This window comes from Candida pseudojiufengensis, assembly GCF_024610245.1.
Source record: "Candida pseudojiufengensis strain CBS 10847 chromosome Unknown scaffold5, whole genome shotgun sequence".
Classification (NCBI taxonomy): Eukaryota; Fungi; Ascomycota; class Pichiomycetes; order Serinales; family Debaryomycetaceae; genus Lodderomyces; species Lodderomyces pseudojiufengensis.
The window spans coordinates 479,090-501,840 of record NW_026261528.1 but is presented as its reverse complement, the minus strand read 5'-3'; the positions used below and the strand labels follow the sequence as shown (position 1 = coordinate 501,840).

At 31.2% G+C, this 22,751-nt stretch overlaps 9 protein-coding genes across 9 annotated transcripts; 4 read left to right on the top strand and 5 right to left on the bottom strand. All coding sequences in view use genetic code 12, as the record gives it.

Moving 5' to 3' along the window:
• Positions 1-686: 686 nt before the first annotated feature.
• KGF55_002522 (oxysterol-binding protein related protein) lies at positions 687-4,526 on the top strand (the record flags this gene model as incomplete). Its single annotated transcript, XM_051757215.1, has 1 exon — positions 687-4,526. One exon carries the CDS (start codon positions 687-689, stop codon positions 4,524-4,526), a length of 3,840 nt encoding a protein of 1,279 aa, XP_051614783.1.
• A 465-nt stretch (positions 4,527-4,991) lies between these two features.
• KGF55_002521 (uncharacterized protein) lies at positions 4,992-6,725 on the top strand (the record flags this gene model as incomplete). Its single annotated transcript, XM_051757214.1, has 1 exon — positions 4,992-6,725. One exon carries the CDS (start codon positions 4,992-4,994, stop codon positions 6,723-6,725), a length of 1,734 nt encoding a protein of 577 aa, XP_051614782.1.
• A 29-nt stretch (positions 6,726-6,754) lies between these two features.
• On the bottom strand, positions 6,755-9,280 carry CTF18 (Ctf18p; the record flags this gene model as incomplete). Its single annotated transcript, XM_051757213.1, has 1 exon — positions 6,755-9,280. The coding sequence occupies one exon, from the start codon at positions 9,278-9,280 to the stop codon at positions 6,755-6,757; it is 2,526 nt and encodes an 841-aa protein (XP_051614781.1).
• Positions 9,281-9,470: 190 nt separating this feature from the next.
• KGF55_002519 (uncharacterized protein) lies at positions 9,471-15,872 on the bottom strand (the record flags this gene model as incomplete). Its single annotated transcript, XM_051757212.1, has 1 exon — positions 9,471-15,872. The coding sequence occupies one exon, from the start codon at positions 15,870-15,872 to the stop codon at positions 9,471-9,473; it is 6,402 nt and encodes a 2,133-aa protein (XP_051614780.1).
• Positions 15,873-16,068: 196 nt separating this feature from the next.
• On the bottom strand, positions 16,069-17,037 carry KGF55_002518 (uncharacterized protein; the record flags this gene model as incomplete). The annotated part of the gene is made up of 1 exon (XM_051757211.1): positions 16,069-17,037. The coding sequence occupies one exon, from the start codon at positions 17,035-17,037 to the stop codon at positions 16,069-16,071; it is 969 nt and encodes a 322-aa protein (XP_051614779.1).
• A 271-nt stretch (positions 17,038-17,308) lies between these two features.
• Positions 17,309-18,565, bottom strand: LAG1 (sphingosine N-acyltransferase; the record flags this gene model as incomplete). The annotated part of the gene is made up of 1 exon (XM_051757210.1): positions 17,309-18,565. The coding sequence occupies one exon, from the start codon at positions 18,563-18,565 to the stop codon at positions 17,309-17,311; it is 1,257 nt and encodes a 418-aa protein (XP_051614778.1).
• A 748-nt stretch (positions 18,566-19,313) lies between these two features.
• Positions 19,314-20,969, top strand: HSE1 (ESCRT-0 subunit protein; the record flags this gene model as incomplete). The annotated part of the gene is made up of 1 exon (XM_051757208.1): positions 19,314-20,969. One exon carries the CDS (start codon positions 19,314-19,316, stop codon positions 20,967-20,969), a length of 1,656 nt encoding a protein of 551 aa, XP_051614777.1.
• A 206-nt stretch (positions 20,970-21,175) lies between these two features.
• On the top strand, positions 21,176-21,958 carry KGF55_002515 (uncharacterized protein; the record flags this gene model as incomplete). The annotated part of the gene is made up of 1 exon (XM_051757207.1): positions 21,176-21,958. One exon carries the CDS (start codon positions 21,176-21,178, stop codon positions 21,956-21,958), a length of 783 nt encoding a protein of 260 aa, XP_051614776.1.
• Positions 21,959-22,209: 251 nt separating this feature from the next.
• Positions 22,210-22,503, bottom strand: SFT1 (Sft1p; the record flags this gene model as incomplete). The annotated part of the gene is made up of 1 exon (XM_051757206.1): positions 22,210-22,503. One exon carries the CDS (start codon positions 22,501-22,503, stop codon positions 22,210-22,212), a length of 294 nt encoding a protein of 97 aa, XP_051614775.1.
• Positions 22,504-22,751: the final 248 nt, after the last annotated feature.

Genomic DNA, 22,751 nt, shown 5'->3' with positions numbered 1-22,751 from the left:
CTTGTCTACTTTGAAGAATTAAATACAGCGTTCTTAACTTTCGAAAAAGAGATCCAAGGGCTAGAAGAAATTGTTCTTGAACAATAAACAACACAGTTTCAAATCATTTCAACTGAGAGAATCGTATTCATTTGTATGCTTAAAGTGTTAAATCAAATATGATAGCAACTTTGATGGAATGAAAGAAAAGGATCACTTTGTCGCGGTTGTGAGTGATAATCAGAGAGAAGTTGATCTATACGTTAGAGCTCTTACGACCGATAATTGGATCCAATAAGCTGATTTGAAAGGTGAAAACAAATATGACATTACAGATGATGATAATTAATTTAAATAATTTCTAAACGTCTTGATTTTGATATGACGTAAGACTCACAACTTTCTACTATACAACCATGTAATAAATCATAACGACACCGTTCAATATTCAACTCACATCGAATTTCTTGATGTATCGCTAGACCCAAAAATATGATCTCTCATATACATTTATTTGATCTGTTTGTTCAATTGATAAGTAGTTTACTTTTCTCTCAATTGCTTTTTATAATTTATTTTATCTCAGGCAACAATTTACAGAATATTGAGATTAATTTTTGCTTTTGTTACCACTTTAGTCTCAATAAATAATTTTACCAAAAAACTTACCAAAATTCAAGCTCCACGACGAATTTAATCTTAGTAAGATGTCCGAGTCTGCTCAATTGAATGCATCGTTACTAAGGTTGAAGCTATTAGATGCTTTGAGAAGTGGCGATACTTCAAAAATTGATTCAATAATCCAAGAATTAATTTCATGTAAAGCAACCATACAAAATCAAGATCTCAAACAATTAAGAGAAACAATTTTACATTATGCTGTTCAAGTTGCAAATTTAGACACTATACAATACTTAATCAATAACCAACAAAAGTATGGATTGGATATCAATGCTCAAGATAATCAGGGCAATACTCCTTTACATTTAGCTGCTATTGCCTCAAGACAAGATGTTGTGAAATATTTATTATCATTACCGAATATTAATGACACTATAGTTAATAATGACAAGAAACAACCTGTGGAAGTTTGTAAAGATAAAGATATAATCCAATTAATGCAATATGAAAGAGCTAAATTCGTTGAAAAAGCTGCTGGTGATTTAAGAATTTTCTTTAGCAATAGAGATTTTGAAAATTTGGAAAACCTTTTGATTTTGAATCCAAGAGCTTCTGAATTATTGGATATAAATGGTGCTGATCCAACAACTGGGAACACTGTTTTGCATGAATTTATTAGTAAAGATGACTTACCAATGTGTGATTGGATTTTGAAACATGGTGGTGATCCTTTCAAAAGAGATAAACGTGGTAAATTACCCGTAGATTTAGTCAAAGCTAAAGACGAACCATTAAAAAAGTTAATAAAGGATGCTTCTAAAGATCAAACGATAATGGATCCCGTGGCTACATCAAATGCTGTACCTAAATCAGGTGGTATTGAAGTCTACAAAGGTTATTTACGTAAATGGACAAACTTTGCATCAGGTTATAAATTAAGATATTTTATTTTAGATCAAAATGGTATATTATCTTACTATGCAGATCAAGACGATACTTCTTGTCGTGGTTCGCTAAATTTAGGTTATGCAACATTACACTTGGATTCATCTGAGAAAATGAAGTTTGAAATATATGGTAAAAATGGTCTTAGATGGCATTTGAAAGCTAATTTCCCAGTTGAAACCAATAGATGGGTTTGGAAATTACAAAATGCTATAACTGCTTCTAAAGATAATATAAGAAAGAGAAATCAATTATCAAATAATACAGCAAGTGGAACAGTGTCACCTGAAGAGTTACAAGATCTGACCGTAGAAGACAATGAATCAGTTGGAGAAAAGAAAAAACACAGATTGAGAATTCCTGGAAGAAAAAAACATCATAAACGTAATGTCAGTCAAGTTTCTAGAGAATCGTTTGAAAATGGAAGTGATGTTTCAAGGTCATCGACATCTCACACTCTTGCCGATTCAATTGCCAATCAACAGTTGAACGCCAGAGCTAGTGTGGACGAACAGTATAGCGTTCAAGACACAGATCATGAAAATTTTGATTACGATGCAGACGAAATTGAAAGAGAAGATTATGATAGTGATAATGATTCAAATACTATTGATATTAATCAGATTAATGATTCTATTGCAGCCACCAGAAGATCGTTACATATAGAATTACTGTCATTATTAGAGTTATTTCATCAAGTAATGAGCATAGATGTTTTTCAACCTAATTCAAAACAAGCGGAAGTTTGCGTGGTTGGTAATAATACAATCAGGGCTATTAGTGATTTGATCACGAAATACAATATAATCGTTGATACTAGAGACAATAAACTTAGAAAAGATTTAGATAGACAAGTAGAAGTAAATCAACTTTGGGAAAGATCCATTAGACAATTAGAAAATGAAATTAAATCAAGAGAAGATAAATTGGCTGTATTACAAGGACAAAGAAAACAATTGAGAAAATATTTTTCAGGAGGAGCTGGTACTAAATCTGGTGGTGCAATTTCACCACTTCCATCGACAAATAATGGTGATGGTAATGCAACTGGTGTTGCTAAAGGTGAGATCTTGAGTGAAGAACCTCAAGAAGATCAAATTCATGCCATCGATAATAAGTTGGGAGGTATTGAACGAAATGAGGTAGGCAATGAAGATTTGCCAGTTACTGCTGCACAAGAAGAAGTTAATCATATGCCTGGTTCTTTACCCGATAATGTTATAGGAGAGTTATTAGGTGATGATTCTGAAGATGAGTTTTTTGATGCTGATGAATTCGATGATGAAATTGATGTTGTTGCTCCACCAAATGAAACTGATTCTTCAACTTTAGCACCGGTTCAACAAGATGTTAGTAAAGAAGAAGCACCTAAAGTCAATCAATCAAATGAAACTGCTGCTACACAACCACCCTCGAATAGAGACGATACTAATTTAGATCCTGCGGTCAAAGCAGGTGCTGGTGCTGGTGCAGTAGGAGCGGCAGGTGCTGGTATTGCTCTGTCACAAGATGAATCTATACCGCCTGAACAAAAAATTGATAATCTGTCATTTGAACCATCTGAATCTAATCAACAGGGAGTTCCTCCTTCCAACACTGCCCCTGCTGAAACAGCTGATTCCACGAACAAAAATATTCCAGGTGATGAAGGTCTTAATCCGGCGCAAAAAGAAGTCAATCATGAATTACAAGCAGAAGGTTCATTTTTGGGTTATGAAAATCCACCAAGAAAAAAGCTAGGTATGGACGAAGATAATAGACCGAAAGTTGGGTTATGGGGTATTTTAAAATCAATGATTGGAAAGGATATGACTAGAATGACATTACCTGTTTCCTTTAATGAACCAACTTCATTATTACAAAGATTGGCTGAAGATATTGAATATAATGATTTGTTAAATAAAGCTGCTGGATATGATGATTCTACATTGAGATTAATTTATGTTGCTACATTTGCAGCTACTGAATATTCTTCAACTATTGATAGGATTGCAAAACCATTTAACCCATTATTAGGTGAGACGTTTGAATACTCCAGACCTGATCAAAACTATAGATTAATTGTTGAACAAGTTAGTCATCATCCTCCTATTAGTGCTTGTCATGCCACTTCTCCAAAATGGGAATATTATGGTGAGAATGCAGTTGATTCCAAATTTTCTGGAAGATCATTTGATTTTAAACATTTAGGAAAAATGTTTGCAGTAGTTAGACCTAATAATGGAGTTAAAGATAAGAAAGGTAATTTGGTGAGTGAGGAATTATATAGTTGGAAAAAAGTCAATACTGCTGTTGTTGGAATTATGATTGGTAATCCTACCGTAGACAATTATGGTAAGATGATTGTTGAAAACCATACTACAGGTGATACAATCACAGTTGACATGAAGCAAAGAGGATGGCGAGCATCATCTGCATATCAACTTTCAGGTCAAGCTTTAGACGCAAAAGGAGTCCCACAATGGGCAATGGGGGGTTATTGGAATTCGAAAATATTTGCTAAAAAAATCACTAAAGATCAACAACATCATGATTCTAGTAGAAAAATGTCAATTTTGGACGATCCAAATAAATCATCTTCAACAACTTCAACTGATCCTTTTTCTGGAAACAAGTTTTTAGTTTGGCAAGTTGCACCAAGACCAAAAGTTCCATTTAATTTAACTCAATTTGCAGTTACTTTAAATGGTGTTGATTCTAATTTGAAAAAATGGTTAGCACCTACTGATACAAGATTGAGACCTGATCAAAGAGATATGGAAGAAGGTAGGTATGATAAAGCAGCAGATGAAAAGCATAGAGTTGAAGTCAAACAAAGACAAGCAAGAAAACAAAGAGAAGAAACTGGTCAAACATATAAGCCAAATTGGTTTATCAAAAAGAAGCATCCTATTACTGGTGATATGTACTGGGAATACAATGGTGAATATTGGCCGCAAAGAAAAGAGCACAATTTAGCAGGCTCGGGGGATATTTTCTAGATTTTTAATTCTTATACATTTTCTTACAATATATACATTAGTTGTTTTTTAAGTTTACTTGGTGATTACTTTTTTTGATTCAGCTATCTCAATGAATTCGACGTAGGCTTTGCAAGATACGAGATGTCACTTTATTTGAATCTCCCTTTATATTTTTTAGTAAGTTAAGTTTTCTAAATATTTAATTTGAGTGTGAAAAACAATTTGAGTTTCTGCACATTGTAGAAAAAATGAAACATAATATTTTCAAAACGTCTTTTGAAACAAACTTAAAACAAGCACATGATAGACTCGGCACTGATTGACAAAATGAGTTGGCTCTTTACTAAATATAATGAATGAAATTGTCTCATTACTTGTTTTTATCAAAATCGTTTGATATCAGTTCACACTGAGTCCTATATTTGAACATCATCTTACATGAAGTTGCTTGGTCACTCAATTATATTCTAATAACGAGTCAGTATGATCAACACTACGAATCATTTAATCTTTTCCGGTGAATCTCAATTTTTCAGACCCTTTGGAATGGACAAGGATCATCTACAAATACCTTTTTCAACTCATTTTCCAAGATTAGGTGCTATCATTAATCCAAGATACAACACCAAGAAGATGATTAGCAAAACAAATATTGAGGAGTTGGAGCAATTTAAAACAGACGAAAAGACATCGGAATTTTTAAGACCAAAACCTTCCGGTGGTTTTACAGGATTTAGTATACGAAACGGTCAATTATCATCAGAATTGAAAGAAGAAATTTTTGCAGCCCGGTTGGACGATTTTTTTGAGGACATCAAACATTCAAACTTTCATTCACCAGACAAAGGTTTAGCGTTATCACCCCCCAGCATCAGAAGGAGCAAATCATGCAGTGCTTTAAATGACATGAAATTGCCATCTATCGAAGGCAATTATTCTTCAACTCGGGTTCAACGTTGTCATAGTGATGTGATTGAGGGATCGGTACATGGTTTGAAAAACGTATCAGCTTTAAGTGATCTAAAGAATGTTTCAACTTCATCGACAATTCATAATGCAAATAGTCACATACCTGATTTAAAATTGGGCAAAGCCAAATTACCTGTGAGATCTGATATTATTGAAAATAGGAAACTCCAGCATGAAAAAAATTGTCAACCTTTAACAGTCTCAGGAACTGAAAACGTCCATTGTACAAATGATCAATCAATTAAAGACAAATATTTACGGAAATGTTCAAAAACAAAATTAAGAGTATCTCGTCATATTAATGCTGACATTACAAATCTTCCAGCAGAATTTGGGAATCATAAAATTACTGGAATAGGTAAACAGGAAGGAGTAGATGTTGAAACAGTCCCTAAAACAACAGCTAATTCAACTAATAAAAAAAGAAAATGGTCAGACTCCCCAAATTTACAGCGTTGTTCTCAAACAGTTATCATGCAGCCTACAAATCTGAAAATGGATCAATATACCTTTCGTGATTCGGATCAAAATACGCTGAATGCACAACGCAGTTCATATAATGATGATATTGTCTCGTTTGTTGTTGCTAAAAACAGACTACTAGCCGACAATGGTGAAGCGGAAATTGATTTAAAAAAGTTGTCATCGTTGTCAGACATGGAAAAACCTAATGTTGAAAAAATAAAAGAAAAAGGAAATTCTAGTAAAGTCCTGGGAATTTTCAAGCACTACTTCCTGAAAAGTAGTAACTATAATAATCATCCAGCTGAAATGAATTCATTTGTGGAATCATCTCCTGAATATACTCAATCCAATAAATCGCTTGCCACAATTGCTTCTACGTGTAGTCAGGGTCAAGATTTTGTGAAAATCAAAGAAACAGGCATTAAATCACCTTTTGAAAGTCAAATTAAAAAATTTTTAAAAAAGACGTCCAATTTAATCAAAAGCTTTGCTGAATCCACCAGTGACAAGGACGACATATATTTTAATTTTGGACCAATATTGAAACCTGAATTGGAGCAAGACCCTAAATTTTTAACTAGTTTGGACCCATTCTCTCAAAACAATGAGAAAATGCATGAGAATTTTTCAAACGGTCTACTACAATTACAAGGTCAAACAAATGTCATTAACTACCCTAAACGCGGGATGAAGAGAAAAATAAGTTTTAATAGCTTTATAAAATCTGAGTCAGCAACTGATACGATTATGTATTTTAAAGAGTATGTAAATTTAGTATTTTAGTTATATCAATATTACATATTAAAATTATATTAAGCCTTCCATATGTCATTCCAGACCACCTCTTTCCTAACAGCGTTTGAATATCCTTCTTTAAAATTGACCCAAATTCTTGATATATGTTCGTTTATATTTTGTTCTTCCTTTTGAGAATTTTCGGAAACTCCTACCAAATTAGATAAAACTGAATCATATTGGGATTTGAAATATTGCAGATCTCTTTCAATTAATTTTCTTTTTTTCAAGATTTGCTGTTCTTCTTCCGTTGTTGTAGTTAATGGACGTTTAGAAGCTTGGATTGCATTTAATCTTTGGTCAATTTCGGCTTTGACTAATGGAAAAATGTTTTGACGCTTTATTTGTATTAATTTTTGGTCTAAAGTGTTAGTCTTACTTGTTGAACCATTTTCAAAAATTGATAATTGATCCCAGTTTGGTGTGTATACCAATTGTTGTTGATTCGAATCAAATATTTTATGATACTCTAATAAAATTTTGAAATCTTGAATAATCGTTACCAATTTATCTAACCATTTTAACTCTGTCGAATTTAAGTTGGACTTTTGTTTGGATGAGAAGGTTGGGTTGAGTATTTTGGTTATACAAGGAAGAATATAAGTTGCAACAGTGTTAGCATTGGTATTACCGACTGCAAGACGAGTTTGCACTGGTAAATTTTCAATGACACATTTGCTTATATGACGATGTTCTTTCAAAGATTCCACCATTTCGAAAAATTGGGAATTGGCATTACTTATTAATGGATTTGATTCTTTTTGTTGTCTTATATCGCTTAATAATAAATAAGATTTTAATGCAATAATTGTGTTATATTGACCAGTATCATTGAAATTTCTGGAAAATTGGTCCGTATAGCTAAACCAATCACTTAGCTCGCTTGGTTTTATCAAGGAATCATCTTGTGTGTGTATCACATCTAAATATTTGTTGAAAATACCGTTCATAAACTTATCGAATAGATCCGAATTTGAGCTTAATACTTTTCCATTACCACTAAGATACTTATCCAAAAGTTTATTAAAATGTTCTTCTTTTTTTAACTGTGGGTCTCTTCTCAACATATCATTCACCATATTAAACCAAGATACGTTTTTGTCCATGAATGAGGACTTTTTCAGGTAGTTGGATGACTTTCTACCACCAAATTGCATTTGATTCAAGCATGCTCTAAGGTCGCCGTCGCATACCTCACATATTTCACCAATATCTTTATAATCCAACCCTAAACCTTCCTTTTTATTTATACTCATAAGGTAATCCTTCACTGATTTCATTGCATTCCCACTAACTTTAACACCTGTCATCTTTTGAGTTATTGCTGGTTTCTTAAATGCAACAATTTCCGACAAAGCTCTGACTCGTTCCAATGGATTTGGACCATATTTTCCCGATGGTCGTGAGTAAATATCATTTGCAATGCAAATAATGGGCCTAGTTAGTATCTGATGATTTCTTTTAGATGTCCTTTTATTGCTGGTTCGACTATTATTGAATTGTTGTGGGTTGTTGAAAGCTCTTTGATCTGAGCTTACGATGTCGTTCAATACTTTGACAACATCATTCAAATTTGCTAAAGAATCAATTTCATCAATGAGCAAACAAGAGGGTTTTCTATTTTTTGAAATAGAATTTGATGTTAAGGCATTTTTAATCTTCAATTTTAATGCGCTTGAAGAATTTATTGATTCTTTTGTGCTTTGTGGAAATGTATCCAAACTATTCATTGCATTTAATTCCAGTATGTTATAGCCCAATTGATTAGCTAATATGTGAGTTGCAACTGTTTTTCCAACACCAGGAGGTCCGTGTATTAACAAAAGTTTTTTGAAGGGTCTGCCTAATGAATCAGCACTATCAGTATCTTCTTTGCTTTTCCCAAATACAACTGATGACCATTTATTCAACCATTTCATAATCTGTCGATACTGCCTTTCATTTCCTGCTGGACATAGTTGTAAAAGGTTCTGTGGTTTATACTTCTCTGTCAATAATTGAGTTGTAAATTTCGATTTTGATTTAGCTTCTGATTTCGAATTCTGATTATTGCTTTTGATTTTGTTTTTGAGTTCCGCTTTAGTGAATAACAGATTCATATCCAAGTATGAGTAATTGGCAGTCAATGGAATGTTTGCCTCTTTTGAACATTTTCTTCTTAACAAATTTATGCACTGTCCATTTAGTAATTTCACTGTTTTTTGGTCCGAATTAACCTCACTAATACTAATATTATTAGAATTATCAGATAGACTTTCTCGTGCTTGAATATTTTCGATGTCATCAGAGTGGTTTGAATCATTTACATTAGTTTCATCTCCATATACTTTATCTAAATCATCATTGCCCGAGGAGGAGTTATCAGATCGACTTTCTGGTGGTTGAATATTTTCGATGTTCTCAGAGTGATTTGAATCATTTACATTAGTTTCATCCTCATGTATTTTATCTATTTCATCATTGCCCGAGGAGGTGTGTGGATTGAAAAGTAATGAATGGCTAATATTGATATCCCCTACTATACTTGATTGAATCTCGTTCATTTCGATGCGAGCATTGACTGTTATGAGTATTTCTAAGTTGTTATGATGAGTTAGAATGATGTGGTTACTAAAATCTTACTTTTATTTTGAAAAAGTAAATAAAACGCGTGTCAAAAATCAACACGCGTATTGATAGAGTTCAGTGCGTTTTTAACAAACTCATACATTGATTCATTAACTAATACCAAAACTATACAAAAGTTCTTAATTCTATTGCAGGGGTGTCTTCAACTTGGTTATCAGTTTGTATTTTCATTTTCATCAATTTCTCAGTTTTTTCTCTCTGTGATTTTGTTAAATGGTTGTTGATTGCTTCTTTGAAGACTGCCGGATTCAATTTCACTAAATACATTAACTTTTGATGAATAAATATATCGTCACATTTTCCTTCGTTGTTCGCTAAAACAGGAATAATAATAGAATATATTATTCTTGATTTTGGTAAGTCATTTTTTATCACTTTTGTATACATTATCAAAATTTCAATAGATAATTTTTTATCTACCACTAATTTTTCATTGAATCCACTAACGCTTCTTAGTATATCACTCAATAAATAGTTCAACACAGGTTGAACATTTGATTTATTGCTTTGAATTAAAGACTTTATGCATTGCAAACTTAATGAAGCTGAATTTGAGTCACTTAATACAGATAATAAGGATTCGCTTAATTTCTTTGAGTTTTTCACATCTAATTCTATGGCTCCATAAGTGAGTAAAACCACAGTAGTAATAATTGTATAGTTCTCTTGAGGAGTAATCTCATAATAATTTTTAATAATATTGAAAAAATTGGTAACCGAAGTGTTATTAAATTCGTTGATTCCAATCAAAATTTGCTTCAAATGAGGAAGTATGACAGAAATCAAATAAATCTTTTTGGTTGCATAAACTTTTGCGAATATATAAAGCAAGCATGAGTATAAATCCATCTTTACGACTTTCGGGAAAAGCGAGATCATTTCAACTAGATTGTCAAATGCCTTTTTCAATACTAATAAATTGGCAGCAGATTCTGCATGCTTGAGTAAATTTTCATGGGCAAATTCATCCGTGACTTCGTAGTCAGTTTTTAAAAAAGGTAAAATTCTGAATAATGGAAGCATAGTAATTCTAATTAATTCAAATAATCTGTCAAATCCAGTCTCCAAGTTTGTAGGGTGAGACGAGATAAAAGTTTGAAATAAAATGTTGACGTTTTCCAATAATAAGCATTGCACTTCAGTATTATCATCAATTAAGACCAACCTATCAAAAATGTCCACGATTTCAATGAATATTTGATCAGTAAATATTAAATCCACCAAATAATGTATTCTCAATAATTTTTTAGTCGAATGAAGAACCTGAACTACATTTCTATTTTTCACCAATGATTCCATACATTGACTGAATAGAATGAAATAAAAATTTTGAGCTTCTCCAGATAGTAAATCATTTACCAATTGTTCATTTTTATTTGACTCCAAACTTAATACATTGATCAAATTGATCCAATATGTTCCATAAATTTCCATTTCCTTACTAGTAGATTCGCTGTACTTGATCACTGAATATTCTCTGATGGCCATTATCCACAACGACACCAATAACTTAGAGTATTTTTCCAAAATTTGCTTAAATTCTTCATCCGAACTACCATCAGTTTTTTCATTTGAATCAATTCTTAAAATAGCCCAACAGTTAAGAATTGCTAATTGGATGCTTTTTTTGCCAAATTCAGACATGCTCTCCAAAAATCCAAATTTTAAAAATTTATTAGATGAGATCTCCTCCAATAGTTGAGTTAATGTTTTCAATATTCTTTGTTTGGAATAAAATTTAATTCTTGGTAAATTCATAAAATTTGACGAAACTCCTATTGCATGGACAATTACTCTAAAATCGTTTCCCGGTGTAAAACATGGAATCAAAGCACTGATGATTTGAGCCTGCTGTTGCTCTAGTATTGAAACTGAGAAATATAATGGATCTTCAAATTCGCCAAATAATTCCAATGTTGAATTCAATACATCTAATCCTTTTATTTTCAACTCCGAGATTGTCGATGTGGAACCCAAAAATGAAAGCTTGACAATATCCGGAATTTTACTTTTCAATTTCTCGGTCAATTGAATATTATGATAAGCTAATTTTAATAAGTTGTTTAAAGAATCGTAAATAAATAACTTGAATTTCCACGAAATTGGTTCGTTTTGTTCCAAGTTGTCTTCATCACCTCCAACAATTCCTTCGTTTTCTTCATCTTTGAAATCAACTGCATTATCTCGTTTATTCTTCTTTTGTCTCTGTGATAGTGGTAATAATTTCTGCTGATAATTGGATTCGAGAAATGGCCCAACAAGTTTCTTCATACTAGATTTGAACAATGTATTCAATGTGTTAAACCAGTTCTTATCCAAACTAGACTCTAACCACAAATTAGTAAGACGCTCCAACTCAACGCATGGTTTGACATTCATTGACACCCAAATCAAATATTCAGTTTCTGGAGTAAGTATTGATGTCCCATATATTTTCAATAGTTCATAGTAACAAGTATAGGCACTTGTATATAAATCATAACTCGTTGTGAATGGAAAAATAGTCTCAGCATTCAATGAAGTAGGAGATATATTACCAACCGCTACTTTTAAATTCTTGGATATTATTAAATTCAACAAATTTGTGAATATTCCAACCTCTCCTTCGATCAAATTTGGATCAAAAATAATTAATTCCTGAAATAGCTCCATTAATTGTTTATATACTTGTATGTAATCTTCAAGAGTGGCCAACCCTATTCCATAACTAAAAGAAATAATGAGGTTTCTTAGCATAGTCTTATTTCTACTTGGCCAATCTCTCAATGCTGGTCCTAAATTTGTCACAAATAAACGTAGTAGTTGAGCAACTGGTCCAGCAACACTATACCTAGTATTAAGATTATCCAAAATCTTGTTATCCGAATCATAACTAAAGGCATTACTTAAAAAATTGATTGAAATCTTATTCAAAAGGTCTGGAATAATGGATAGTTTTTCTATGTTGGAGTTCAATATTGAGATAAGTGAATGAATAGTATAATAGTACATTATTGGATTTGGATCACTTATTACCTGCAGTAAAATATTGTAGGTTTCATGAAATCCTACCTTACTTTTTGAATATATTTGAGACAAACTCAAAACAGCAAATCCTCTTTGAAATGGAGAATCGTTATTAACAATATCGTTGACAAAAGTAGTAACTAATCCATGTGCGTCATCGTGGCTAATAATTTGAGAGCATAAGCCTATCGTTTTGGAGTTAATTGAAGTAAATTCCTTGCTTTTGCATCCATGATTTCTAATAATGTCAATGATAGTCATGACTACATCTTTCTTGAAGGTGAGGTTGTTTGTCACTGCATTCAATGCAACTCCAAACAATGCAATTGATACATTTTTTTGAATGGCATAAAATCTGAATTCATCTATAGGTTTTGCTGATAAAGAATTTCTTATTTGTTCTAACAATGAAAATTGGATTTTGCTTGTCAAATATGGAAACAGTGCTTGAAATAATTCAATTGATAAATCCACCAAAGATGTCATTAAAGTTGGAGATTCATTATTATGTGAATTAAGATCTTGTGTAATCAAAACATTGGGATCATAATTTAAAGACGTTTCTGTCGAATCTAACGCTGTTTTTTCAAACACATCTAACCAGTAAGAAGCCCCATTTTGTGCGTTCATGTTGAACACACTATGTAATCTGGAATTTGCATCATAATTATCAGACTTGATTTTATTTTCTGAATCGAAAAGTGTCGTTGATTTGCTTGTGACCCCATAATGGTAGTTGAATTCATCATTCAAATATGAAAAATCGGCGTCAAGGGTATAGTTCATCTTTGGTTGTTTGGATTTTGACTTGGAAGATTTATCCAAATCAATTGATGTTTCTCTGGCGAATAATCTGTGATCGCTAAAGATTTTGATAAGAAAAATGACAATGCTCGAATTGATTTCACTCTTAAGTGTTTTAGTTATCCTGATAAAACTTTGAAATATTAGTTTTTTACTATAAAATATCAAACTTATGATCATCTTCTCTGGCACGAGTTGATTATTAAATGAGTAATTGGAGTATAGTATATTATTTAATATGTTGGGATTATAATCAAAATTGTTGAAGGAAGAATAATTCAAAGTTGTTACCGCTCCCACGCTCTCAATACTGCTTTCCAAATGGGACAAATAATTATAAGATTTACTCAAAAGAAACAGCACTTGTTTTAATGACTCCGGAGTTAATTCAACTGAGTTTAGGTAATTCAACAAACAACCCAACGCAAAAGCTCTCAATTTTAAATTGGAGATAATCTCATTATCACTTGAAACATCAGAATTTATTGTATTTCCAAGAAATTGGGAAGTGAGTAAGTTTTTCCAAAACACCAAAAATTGAGATGAATTTAATTTCACATATTCTGAAGAATTATATAATGATATCAAGGAAGACAATATTATCCAACAACTTGAGTTCTTTATTGATGTATTACTGCTATGTTTTAAATTTTGTGTACAAAAACTTAAGATTTTAACAATCACTGAATTTTGAAGTAACGCGGGATCGGTTTGTCTGATTAGCGCTGATAGAGTTAAGGAATAACTCAATAGCCTGACCGAAGTAATACCACAAACATTCTTTTCATTTTTCTCCCCTTTTTTGGATTCTTTTTCGGAATGCTTCTGCTCTTGATTGACATATTTGAAAATTCTCAATATCAATTGATTGATTATTGCCTGGTTGTACCTTGCATATGCAATAAAAGTTTGGATAGCACTAGTTCTTATGTAAAAATTGTCGTTAACTATTAATGTCAATAATGCACTTTCTAAAAACGAAGAGCCTTCATCATTTGAACTCTTTGCAATTTCATAATCTTCGTCTTCGGGATTTTCAGAACTGGCTTTCTCGTTTACACCATTCAGATTATTAGATGAATCAAAGTTAATTCCTGTAGGTAAAACAACTTGAATAATAAGCATCGTCAAACATGCTTGATATGGATTTGTATAGATATTGATTTTACTACTTAATTCCCTTTTTTTGTTAGATTTGCTACTTTTAAAAACAAAAATCTTCGATTCTTTTTTCTTTTCCTTATTCAAAGACCCCATTTCTGTGAATTCATCTTTATCTTCATCTAACTTTGATTCCAGACCTAATTCGAATCTAGAATAGATGAATTCACTAAGTATATCATTAGCAGCTGAACCCGTCTCTGTTATCAAATAATCTATTAATGTACTCCAATTATTTAAAGTCTTATACCAGTTAGTGTCTTGGACTTGAAGCATCGATGGTACAATGTTTTCCAGGTCGTTGAATTTCAAAAGAATTAATTTTAGTATATAAATCAAATTTGATGATAAAAATTCAGGATTTTGAAATTGTTCCATTTGGATATAAAAAATGATGGTCGACATTACACTTGACTGTTTTAAGTTGAGCTTTAAGGCTGAATTCAAGATTGAAGAACTGTCATGATTTGCCACAGTATTTTTCTCTTTTCTGGATTCAATGATCGTCTCACCATCTAAATCAAGTTTGTTTTGCAAGCTCGGGTCCCACAAATTTAAATCAGGTAATGGATATAATCTTATCAAAAATTCTATGGAATTGAATTCTCCTGTCGGTATGAAATTGATTAATAAACTAGCAATCATATCTGTCGTAGCAACTCTTATTTCTTTCAGAGTATTGGAAAGACAATAGTCAAATAGCTTTTCATTTGTTTTTAAAAGATTATTTTGAAATTGATGTTGTTGACTCATGATAGTTTCAGGTTTTAATTTAGCCCCAGCTTGATTTGAACTAGCCGAGGTTTCCAATAAACTTTCATAACGACTGGAGATACTCAATGTGAAAAAGTTTTTGAGGCATAATATGAAATTTTTTTTAATTAAAATTGAGGAATTATCCTTTTCGTCATTTAAATCAAACGATATAGCTTCCTGAGTAATGGCCTTTGTGCAAATTTTGATTAATTTCGCATTCAACTTATCATCAATATCTATTTTTGTTGCATTCTTGGAAATTGAATATAGTAGATACAACAAATTACTTGAAATATTTGGATCTTTCTTCAATATTTTATAGATTTGCGAAGTACTGAAACTGATTAATGAACCCAATTGGCCAGGAAAATGATCAAATAAATCGATAAGGAAAACTATGGAAGTTTTTGAAACAACACTTAATTCATTTTGGTCATCCAAGTGTAAATCATTTAAGAATTGATTAGCTATATCATAGGTCTTAGATTGTAACGATTGAAGGATAATTACGAGATTCCGCGAGGCCAACTTAAAAACATTGATTGATGTTGAATCATTTTCCTTAATTGAGACAGTTTGGTCTGATTTTTTGTTCTTAGATGTTTGTTTTGGATTTAAATCCCTTTGCTTCTCAACGATTTGTAGTATTTGATTCAAGTATATTTGATTTTTCGAGTCTTTTTGATCGTCTTGTTTGGCTAAATCTCTATTCATATCGACAAGGTACGTAAATATGTCGTACATATTGAATTTCAGAATAGCATCGGTGAAACTCTGCATTCTTTTGATGTGTGTTTTCTCAACTTTGATGTTTGTAAGAACTGTTGAAAAATAGTAAGGACAATAAACAAATAATATTAAGAATTAATTTCGAGCACAAAAACATTTAAGGTTACGGTTTTCATTAAAATTGGTATTCATTAGTCTACTTCATAACATTAACTTATATACATCTACTCAAAATTGTTATAAACATCTATCTCAGCTGTATCATTGATGTTGGTCTGCCTGTTTTTGATGACAAGTCTGAATATCTCTTGCTTAGTGAGATCCTCTTGTGAGTACTAACGCGTTTTTTCTTCTGATCGTCTTTCTCATCAAAAAGCTCAGTTCCTTCTTTAACAGAAGTTGTTAAATGATTAGATGAAGTTGATTTATACAGTTCTATTTTATCATGAGGTAGTCTTCCGTTCCTACTTGGCACCTGCTGATTAAAATTACCTAAATATAATTCAATATCCTTTGTCAAATTTTTGAGCTTCTGTAGACTGTCCGACTTCCTCAAATTTGATGTAGTGTTTTGTTGCTCCTTAATTTTACGTGATGGAGGTGTAGATATTAACATTTCTTTTATTGAAACAAGCAGGATATCGCCTATATCTTCATTACTATCTCCTGCTTCATTATCCTTCATCGTGCATTCTAAATTATTTATTTTTTCATTCAACTCTTTTATTTGTGATTGATAGTTGGTGATATATAGTTGTTTCTCGAAATTTTGTTTCCTTAATCGCTCAAGTTCATCCTCAATAATTGCGATTTTCTCAAGTAATTCGTGATTAAATTTTATTTGTAATTGGTGCTTGTTTTGTAGTATTCTGTCTTGATTCTCCATGGAATCATTCAAAATCTCGTTCTGTATCAATTGTTTTCGAATCGAGCTAATTTCGTCATTTTTGGATCGTAGTATTTCTTGTAAATCATCTATTTGTTTTCCATTTTCCAAATTTGTTTGTCGTAATGGATGAATTTGATTCTTTAAAGTTTGAATTTCTATTTGATAATTTTTATTCGACGTTTCCAAATCTATTAGTTCCTCTTCTAATGCTTTTTCTAATTCTTTACTTGATTCCTGAAATTCAGTAAGAACAGTCTCTGATTCCAAAATTTTTTCAATCAATTCATCTTTTGTAAAATCCTGTAGTTCTTTCAATGATTGACGCATTTGCGTCTATGGTTGTAGTCTGAAATTGAATGTGGTTAGTTTATTTAAGACTTAAGGAATGATGATGATATTTTACAATTTACAATTAAGAGAGCAAATCTAGTAAAAATGTAAATAAACACTTTGGTAGCTAAAGATTATCTTTAAGCGGTATTAAGGGGTAAATATTATTACGTTTTTATATGAATAAATTATTAGGTATTTAAATTAAGTTTTAGCCGTACTCTACTAGACTTCTATTTATGACTTATTTGCCAAAGCTACTATTAAGTTATTGATGCTTTTTATCTTCAGCTTCTTGAGTTTCTCCATCATCCTCTTCTTCATCGTCACTTCTTTCATCTTTCTTATCACCTGCGAAAATATATCTTGATAAAATTCTTAAGATTAAGAATAACCAATAAGCATTAACTAATTGTAAAGCGAAAATTAAAGCGAAGGTGATAGGTTGTGAAATGTAGCATTTGTATTGCTGGGTTTCCCAGTTTAATTCCCATTCACCTACTGTTTTAAATTCAGTCAAAACTGACCATAAAATCTTTAAATTAATGTAATGTCTTAAATATACCCATACACCAATGAAGAAAACAAAGAACGGTCCAGTCAATTTGGAATCCAAATAATTCAAAGTTTTTGATAATGCCAAAAAAAAGTCGGAAACATCCATAGTGATAAATACTTCAATACCAATCCACGTAAAATGAAATCTATAAGAACACCAAATCAAAGCAATTGTAATAATATGATGTAAAACTAATTCCTTAAAATCTTTTCTAGGTTTTTCAAGCTGTAAGATCAAAACAACTGACTGTTGGACCCAAAAAGCTGCTTGACCCAAATAAAATACTTTAAAATATATTTCATGGGTTTTATGAGGATATTCAAGGTACATTGGAGTGGTTTTAAACCACCATAATGGAGTTCTGGACATGATCCATAATCCAATTGGACCACTTAATCCATAATAAAACATTGCATAAGTTTGTTCCAAAAATCTTTTTTGTTTAGCTTCTTTTTTGATTCCAAAGAATATACTAAGTGGTCTTAAAACACAACACATCATGAATTCTCTCAAAAATGTAAAAAATAAGGCATAAAATCCAACGAATTTGAAATCATTCACACCTTTTCCATATTGATCAGTTCCTGGTACATGATAGGATGGGACAATCATGTCTTTTAAAAATTGATGAATTTCACCTGAAGGACTTGAAAGATAATAAGTTGAAAATGCAATAATCAAAACAATTAATGGTAATATCCATGTTTGTCTATAAGTTAATTCTCTAAATCCAATTATCAATTTTTTGGCAATAGCAAAATCTGATTTGGATTCCTTTTGTAATTCAATTAATCTTGCATTTGATTTTCTTCTAGATGAAGATGATGTGGCCATTGTTGATAAAGAAGGTGACGTGTCTCCAACGTTGATATTACCAACAGATGATGAAGAACGATGACGCAGTTGTGGTTTGGGAGACAAATGATTGTTTTTACCAGATGAAGATGTTGATGCAGATGTACTCATTTTCCCCTATTCCAATATCAATTTATTAACGTCTTTTCTTCACTTGAGACTGTCAAAATCAATTATGTATGACTTGACGAGTATGCTTCTTTCTATGGATAATATGTTCAAAAAGGAAAAGATCTTTGATTGTAATGCGCTTTATTGATTTGTTTTGTCTTGTCACTAGGTTTGGTTATGATATGCTTGAATTAAAAAAAAAAAAAAATTTGAAAAATCAACGTTGAATTCAAAATAAATAAAATAATAATTCAAAACGAAAAGAAAACTCAAAGACTAAATAAAATATTATTATTTGGAGACTTTCTGAAATATTCTCTGAAACAACAGGATTTCGGAAAACTAGTGAAGAATCAGTATGGTTTTCAGTCGTTAAAGAATAGAAAAGGACATCTCAAGACGTAGCACGTATTTGAAACTAAAATTGGTCAACCATCTCGTGTTTATATCCAAATTTTTGAATGTTGCCCAACTTCTCCAGCATCACTGCTGTGTTCATCAAAGCTTAAAAACAGAAATTTTGTCATTTCTGAACCGCTACATAGTTTTATCGAACTGATACAAACTATTTGCAACCAAAAATTTCCAATAGATCTATAAACTCGTAAAGTTGATATCTTCAAATCATGACCTGCATATAGTTAAATTTCTTATCCAGATAATATTTGCTTAGACATAATTAAATCAGCTATTAGTAAGTGGCAAAGTTCATTTCATAGTACGATAATTGAATCTAATTTATACAAAGATGGCTCCATTAGATACAATTATTAACAAGGCTACTGATCCTACTTTGACGTCAGATAACTGGCAATATATACTCGATGTTTGTGATAAAATATCCTCAGACCCTGAATTAGAAACAACTAGAGCCATAAATTTAATTAAATCCAAAATTTCATCAACAAAAGATGCCAATACAATTCTAAGATCATTATCATTAATTACTGCAATAGCAGAGAATTGTGGGTCACGAATGAAACAAGAAATTGCAACAAAGTCATTTTTACAAGATTGTTTTATCAAAAAATTACAAGATAAAAAATTGCATGTTACTGTGAAATATAGAATAATTGAAGTTCTTGAACAATTGAATAAAAGCTTTGAAAGTGATCCATCTTTAAAACCCATCAACGATGCTTATAATAAAGCTAAAAACGAATATCCACAATATTTCAAGAATCAACATGGACCAAGTAAACCGGCCAAACAGGAAAGAACACAACAGGATAAAAATAAAGAAGACGAGGAATTACAAAGAGTTTTAAAATTGTCTTTACAAGAATATGAGGATGAACAGAATTTGAAGAAGCAGTATCTAAATAACAAGCCATTACCTGATGCTGAAAATAGTAATATTCAGCCAATTCCACCTTCCTCGCCAGAAAGTTCAAATGAAACACAAACTGTTGCAACTGTCTCAAAAGTTAAAGCTTTATATGATTTGATTTCATATGAAGAAGATGAATTGTCATTCAGAAAAGGTGATGTAATCACGGTTATTGAATCAGTTTACAGAGATTGGTGGAGAGGTTCGTTACCAAATGGGAAAATTGGTATTTTTCCTTTAAATTATGTTACTCCAATAGTAAACAAAACACCGCAAGAACTTGCTAAAGAGGCTGAAATAGAAGATCATTTATTAAATATAGATCAGAGAAAAATAGAGAGGTTGTTAGCTATACTTTCGACAAATGATATTTCTCAAGTAGATGAAGATGAGGTGACAGAATTGTACAATAGTGTTATTTCCTCTCGGATTCAATTGGGAAATCTGATAGACAAGTATAGTGTACGTCAAGAAGAATTAACAGTTTTAAACAATCAATTAACAACTGAAGCTAAATCTTACAATCAATTACTAGAAAAACTGATAAACAATAGAACAAAATTCAATTCTCCCAACAACAATCATGCACTTCCTTATCCAGCAGTTTCACAGTCGATACCTCAATTGATACATCACCCTACTCAACCACAACAAAACGCACCACAACAATCACCTCAACAACATTATCAGCAACAACGAACGTCATATGGAGGACCTTATACACAGCCCATCTACAATGAGCCACCTTATGATTCTTCACCAAATCAACCTCAATACAATCGGTCTGAACATGTTCAAGGACAGTTTAATCAAAATCGTCAACCCAGTTCATCTCATAACGATCAAACTCAATACACTGGTCAACAATCACAACCTACTCAACCTCATCATACTCAATCTCAACAAAATCAATCTCAACCTACGCATCAGGAATTTCTTCCCACGCAATTCACTCAACCTCAATTTAAACCTGATATTAATCAAGCTCAATACCCTCAACCAAGCTATGCTCAATATCAACAAAGAATACAAGAACAGAATACCAGTGCCGGATTTGGCAATGGATCTTACTAGTTTATAATATAATCTTTATAAAGCATGAGTAATATGATAATTATCTATTCATTTCTCGCAAAATGTAGAACAAAAGTCACTTCTCTTGAAGAAAAGATTACACTAAACTGTTAGATAGCCTATGTGCGCAAAATTTATATATTAACTTTCAACAAACTACTAGTATCTACTCAACATTTGATTTGCACAATTCAATTCAACTTAATATGTCACTTCAACTTCAGGAGATAGTAAATTCATTAATATTATCTGCACCATCGACAGAATTACCAGATGTTATAAAAAGTTTGAAAAAAATTCTATCTACAGATATTACTAACTCAATAATTGAAAACTCCATTAATGAATATTTAACCAAAACTTCAATAATCATTGATGGCTATATAATCAACGCTGATAATAAAGATTCCGATTCTTCCAAATTCATAGACTATATCAGAAACGAGAAATTTAATTTCGATTTAATTAATCAAAAAATCATTGATGTTGAATCTTATGAAAATGAATTAAATGTTCCAAAAGATTTAGTTTCAAAATTGGAACAGTATGGTAACGATTACTATATTAATTTTAATATTACAATCATTCCAATAAATGAAGATGCATACAAGATCATTCTCATAGGTGAAAAACAAAATCATGAGAATTTTTACACAGGAATATGGACAAGTGAATACGAAATATCTTCAAATGAAGTAGAAGGTAAAATAAATTTAGATATACATTATTTTGAAGATGGAAATGTTAGACTTAAATTTGATGAAAAAACAACGGATAAATTAAAATCAAATACATCAAGTTCAATTGTAAATTTTATAAATAATTTTGAAAATCAAATTGAAAATCAAATTATTTCAAGTTTTGTTAATTTAAATCAAAATTCTTTTAAAAATTTAAGAAGATTATTACCGGTTACAAGATCGAAATTGAATTGGGGCTCTGCCATTGGAAACTATAGATTAGGATCTGATGTTGTTCATAAAAAATAGAATTAGAAAGTAATTGAAGTTAAAACTGTTATTAACATTATACATTAAATCTTGAATTCATTAAACCGTCTCTTATATAGTAAAAATAGCTCTGAGCCATGAGCGTGCATTTTATAACCAAATGAATCGACTTTATCCTATGACTAAACTAATCATAGCTTTCATATCAGACTCGGATTAACATCGAAGGTAAATACTAAAACCAGTCGTAGCTATTTGCGTCGAACCTATTCATAGCTTTAATTTCTATATCATATCAATTTAAATAACATCCAAACTATAAAAAATCCACCCAATATAATTCCAACAATTCTAGTCAAACTTTGATTTCTATTCATTACAGTTCTTAAATTTCCAGAAGTTCTAGAAACAGATGACATTAAATTTGAAAAATTTTCATTTAATTGATTAATTAAACCAGATTCTTGATTTATTGAATCATTTATATCATTATTTATTGTATTTTTAAATTGATTTAATGTTTGTGCTAATTGTTCAAATTTTTGATTATTTTGTTCTTCTCTATGAGAATATAGATTACTCATTATTATATTGTATTATTTGATAAGTTGTAGGGTAGGGTACATGAGTATATGACTTGATTTTCACTTGTGTTAAGTTCTGATTAAGTTGTTAAATTGATTTTCAGATATTCAATTATCTGGTCACACAAAATCAAAGTACAATACAGCACATACAATATTACAATATTATGAAGATACAGAAAACAGACAAATTAGGATCTAGTCGAATAATACTTCATTTACGATTACAAATTAATAGAAAATATGCA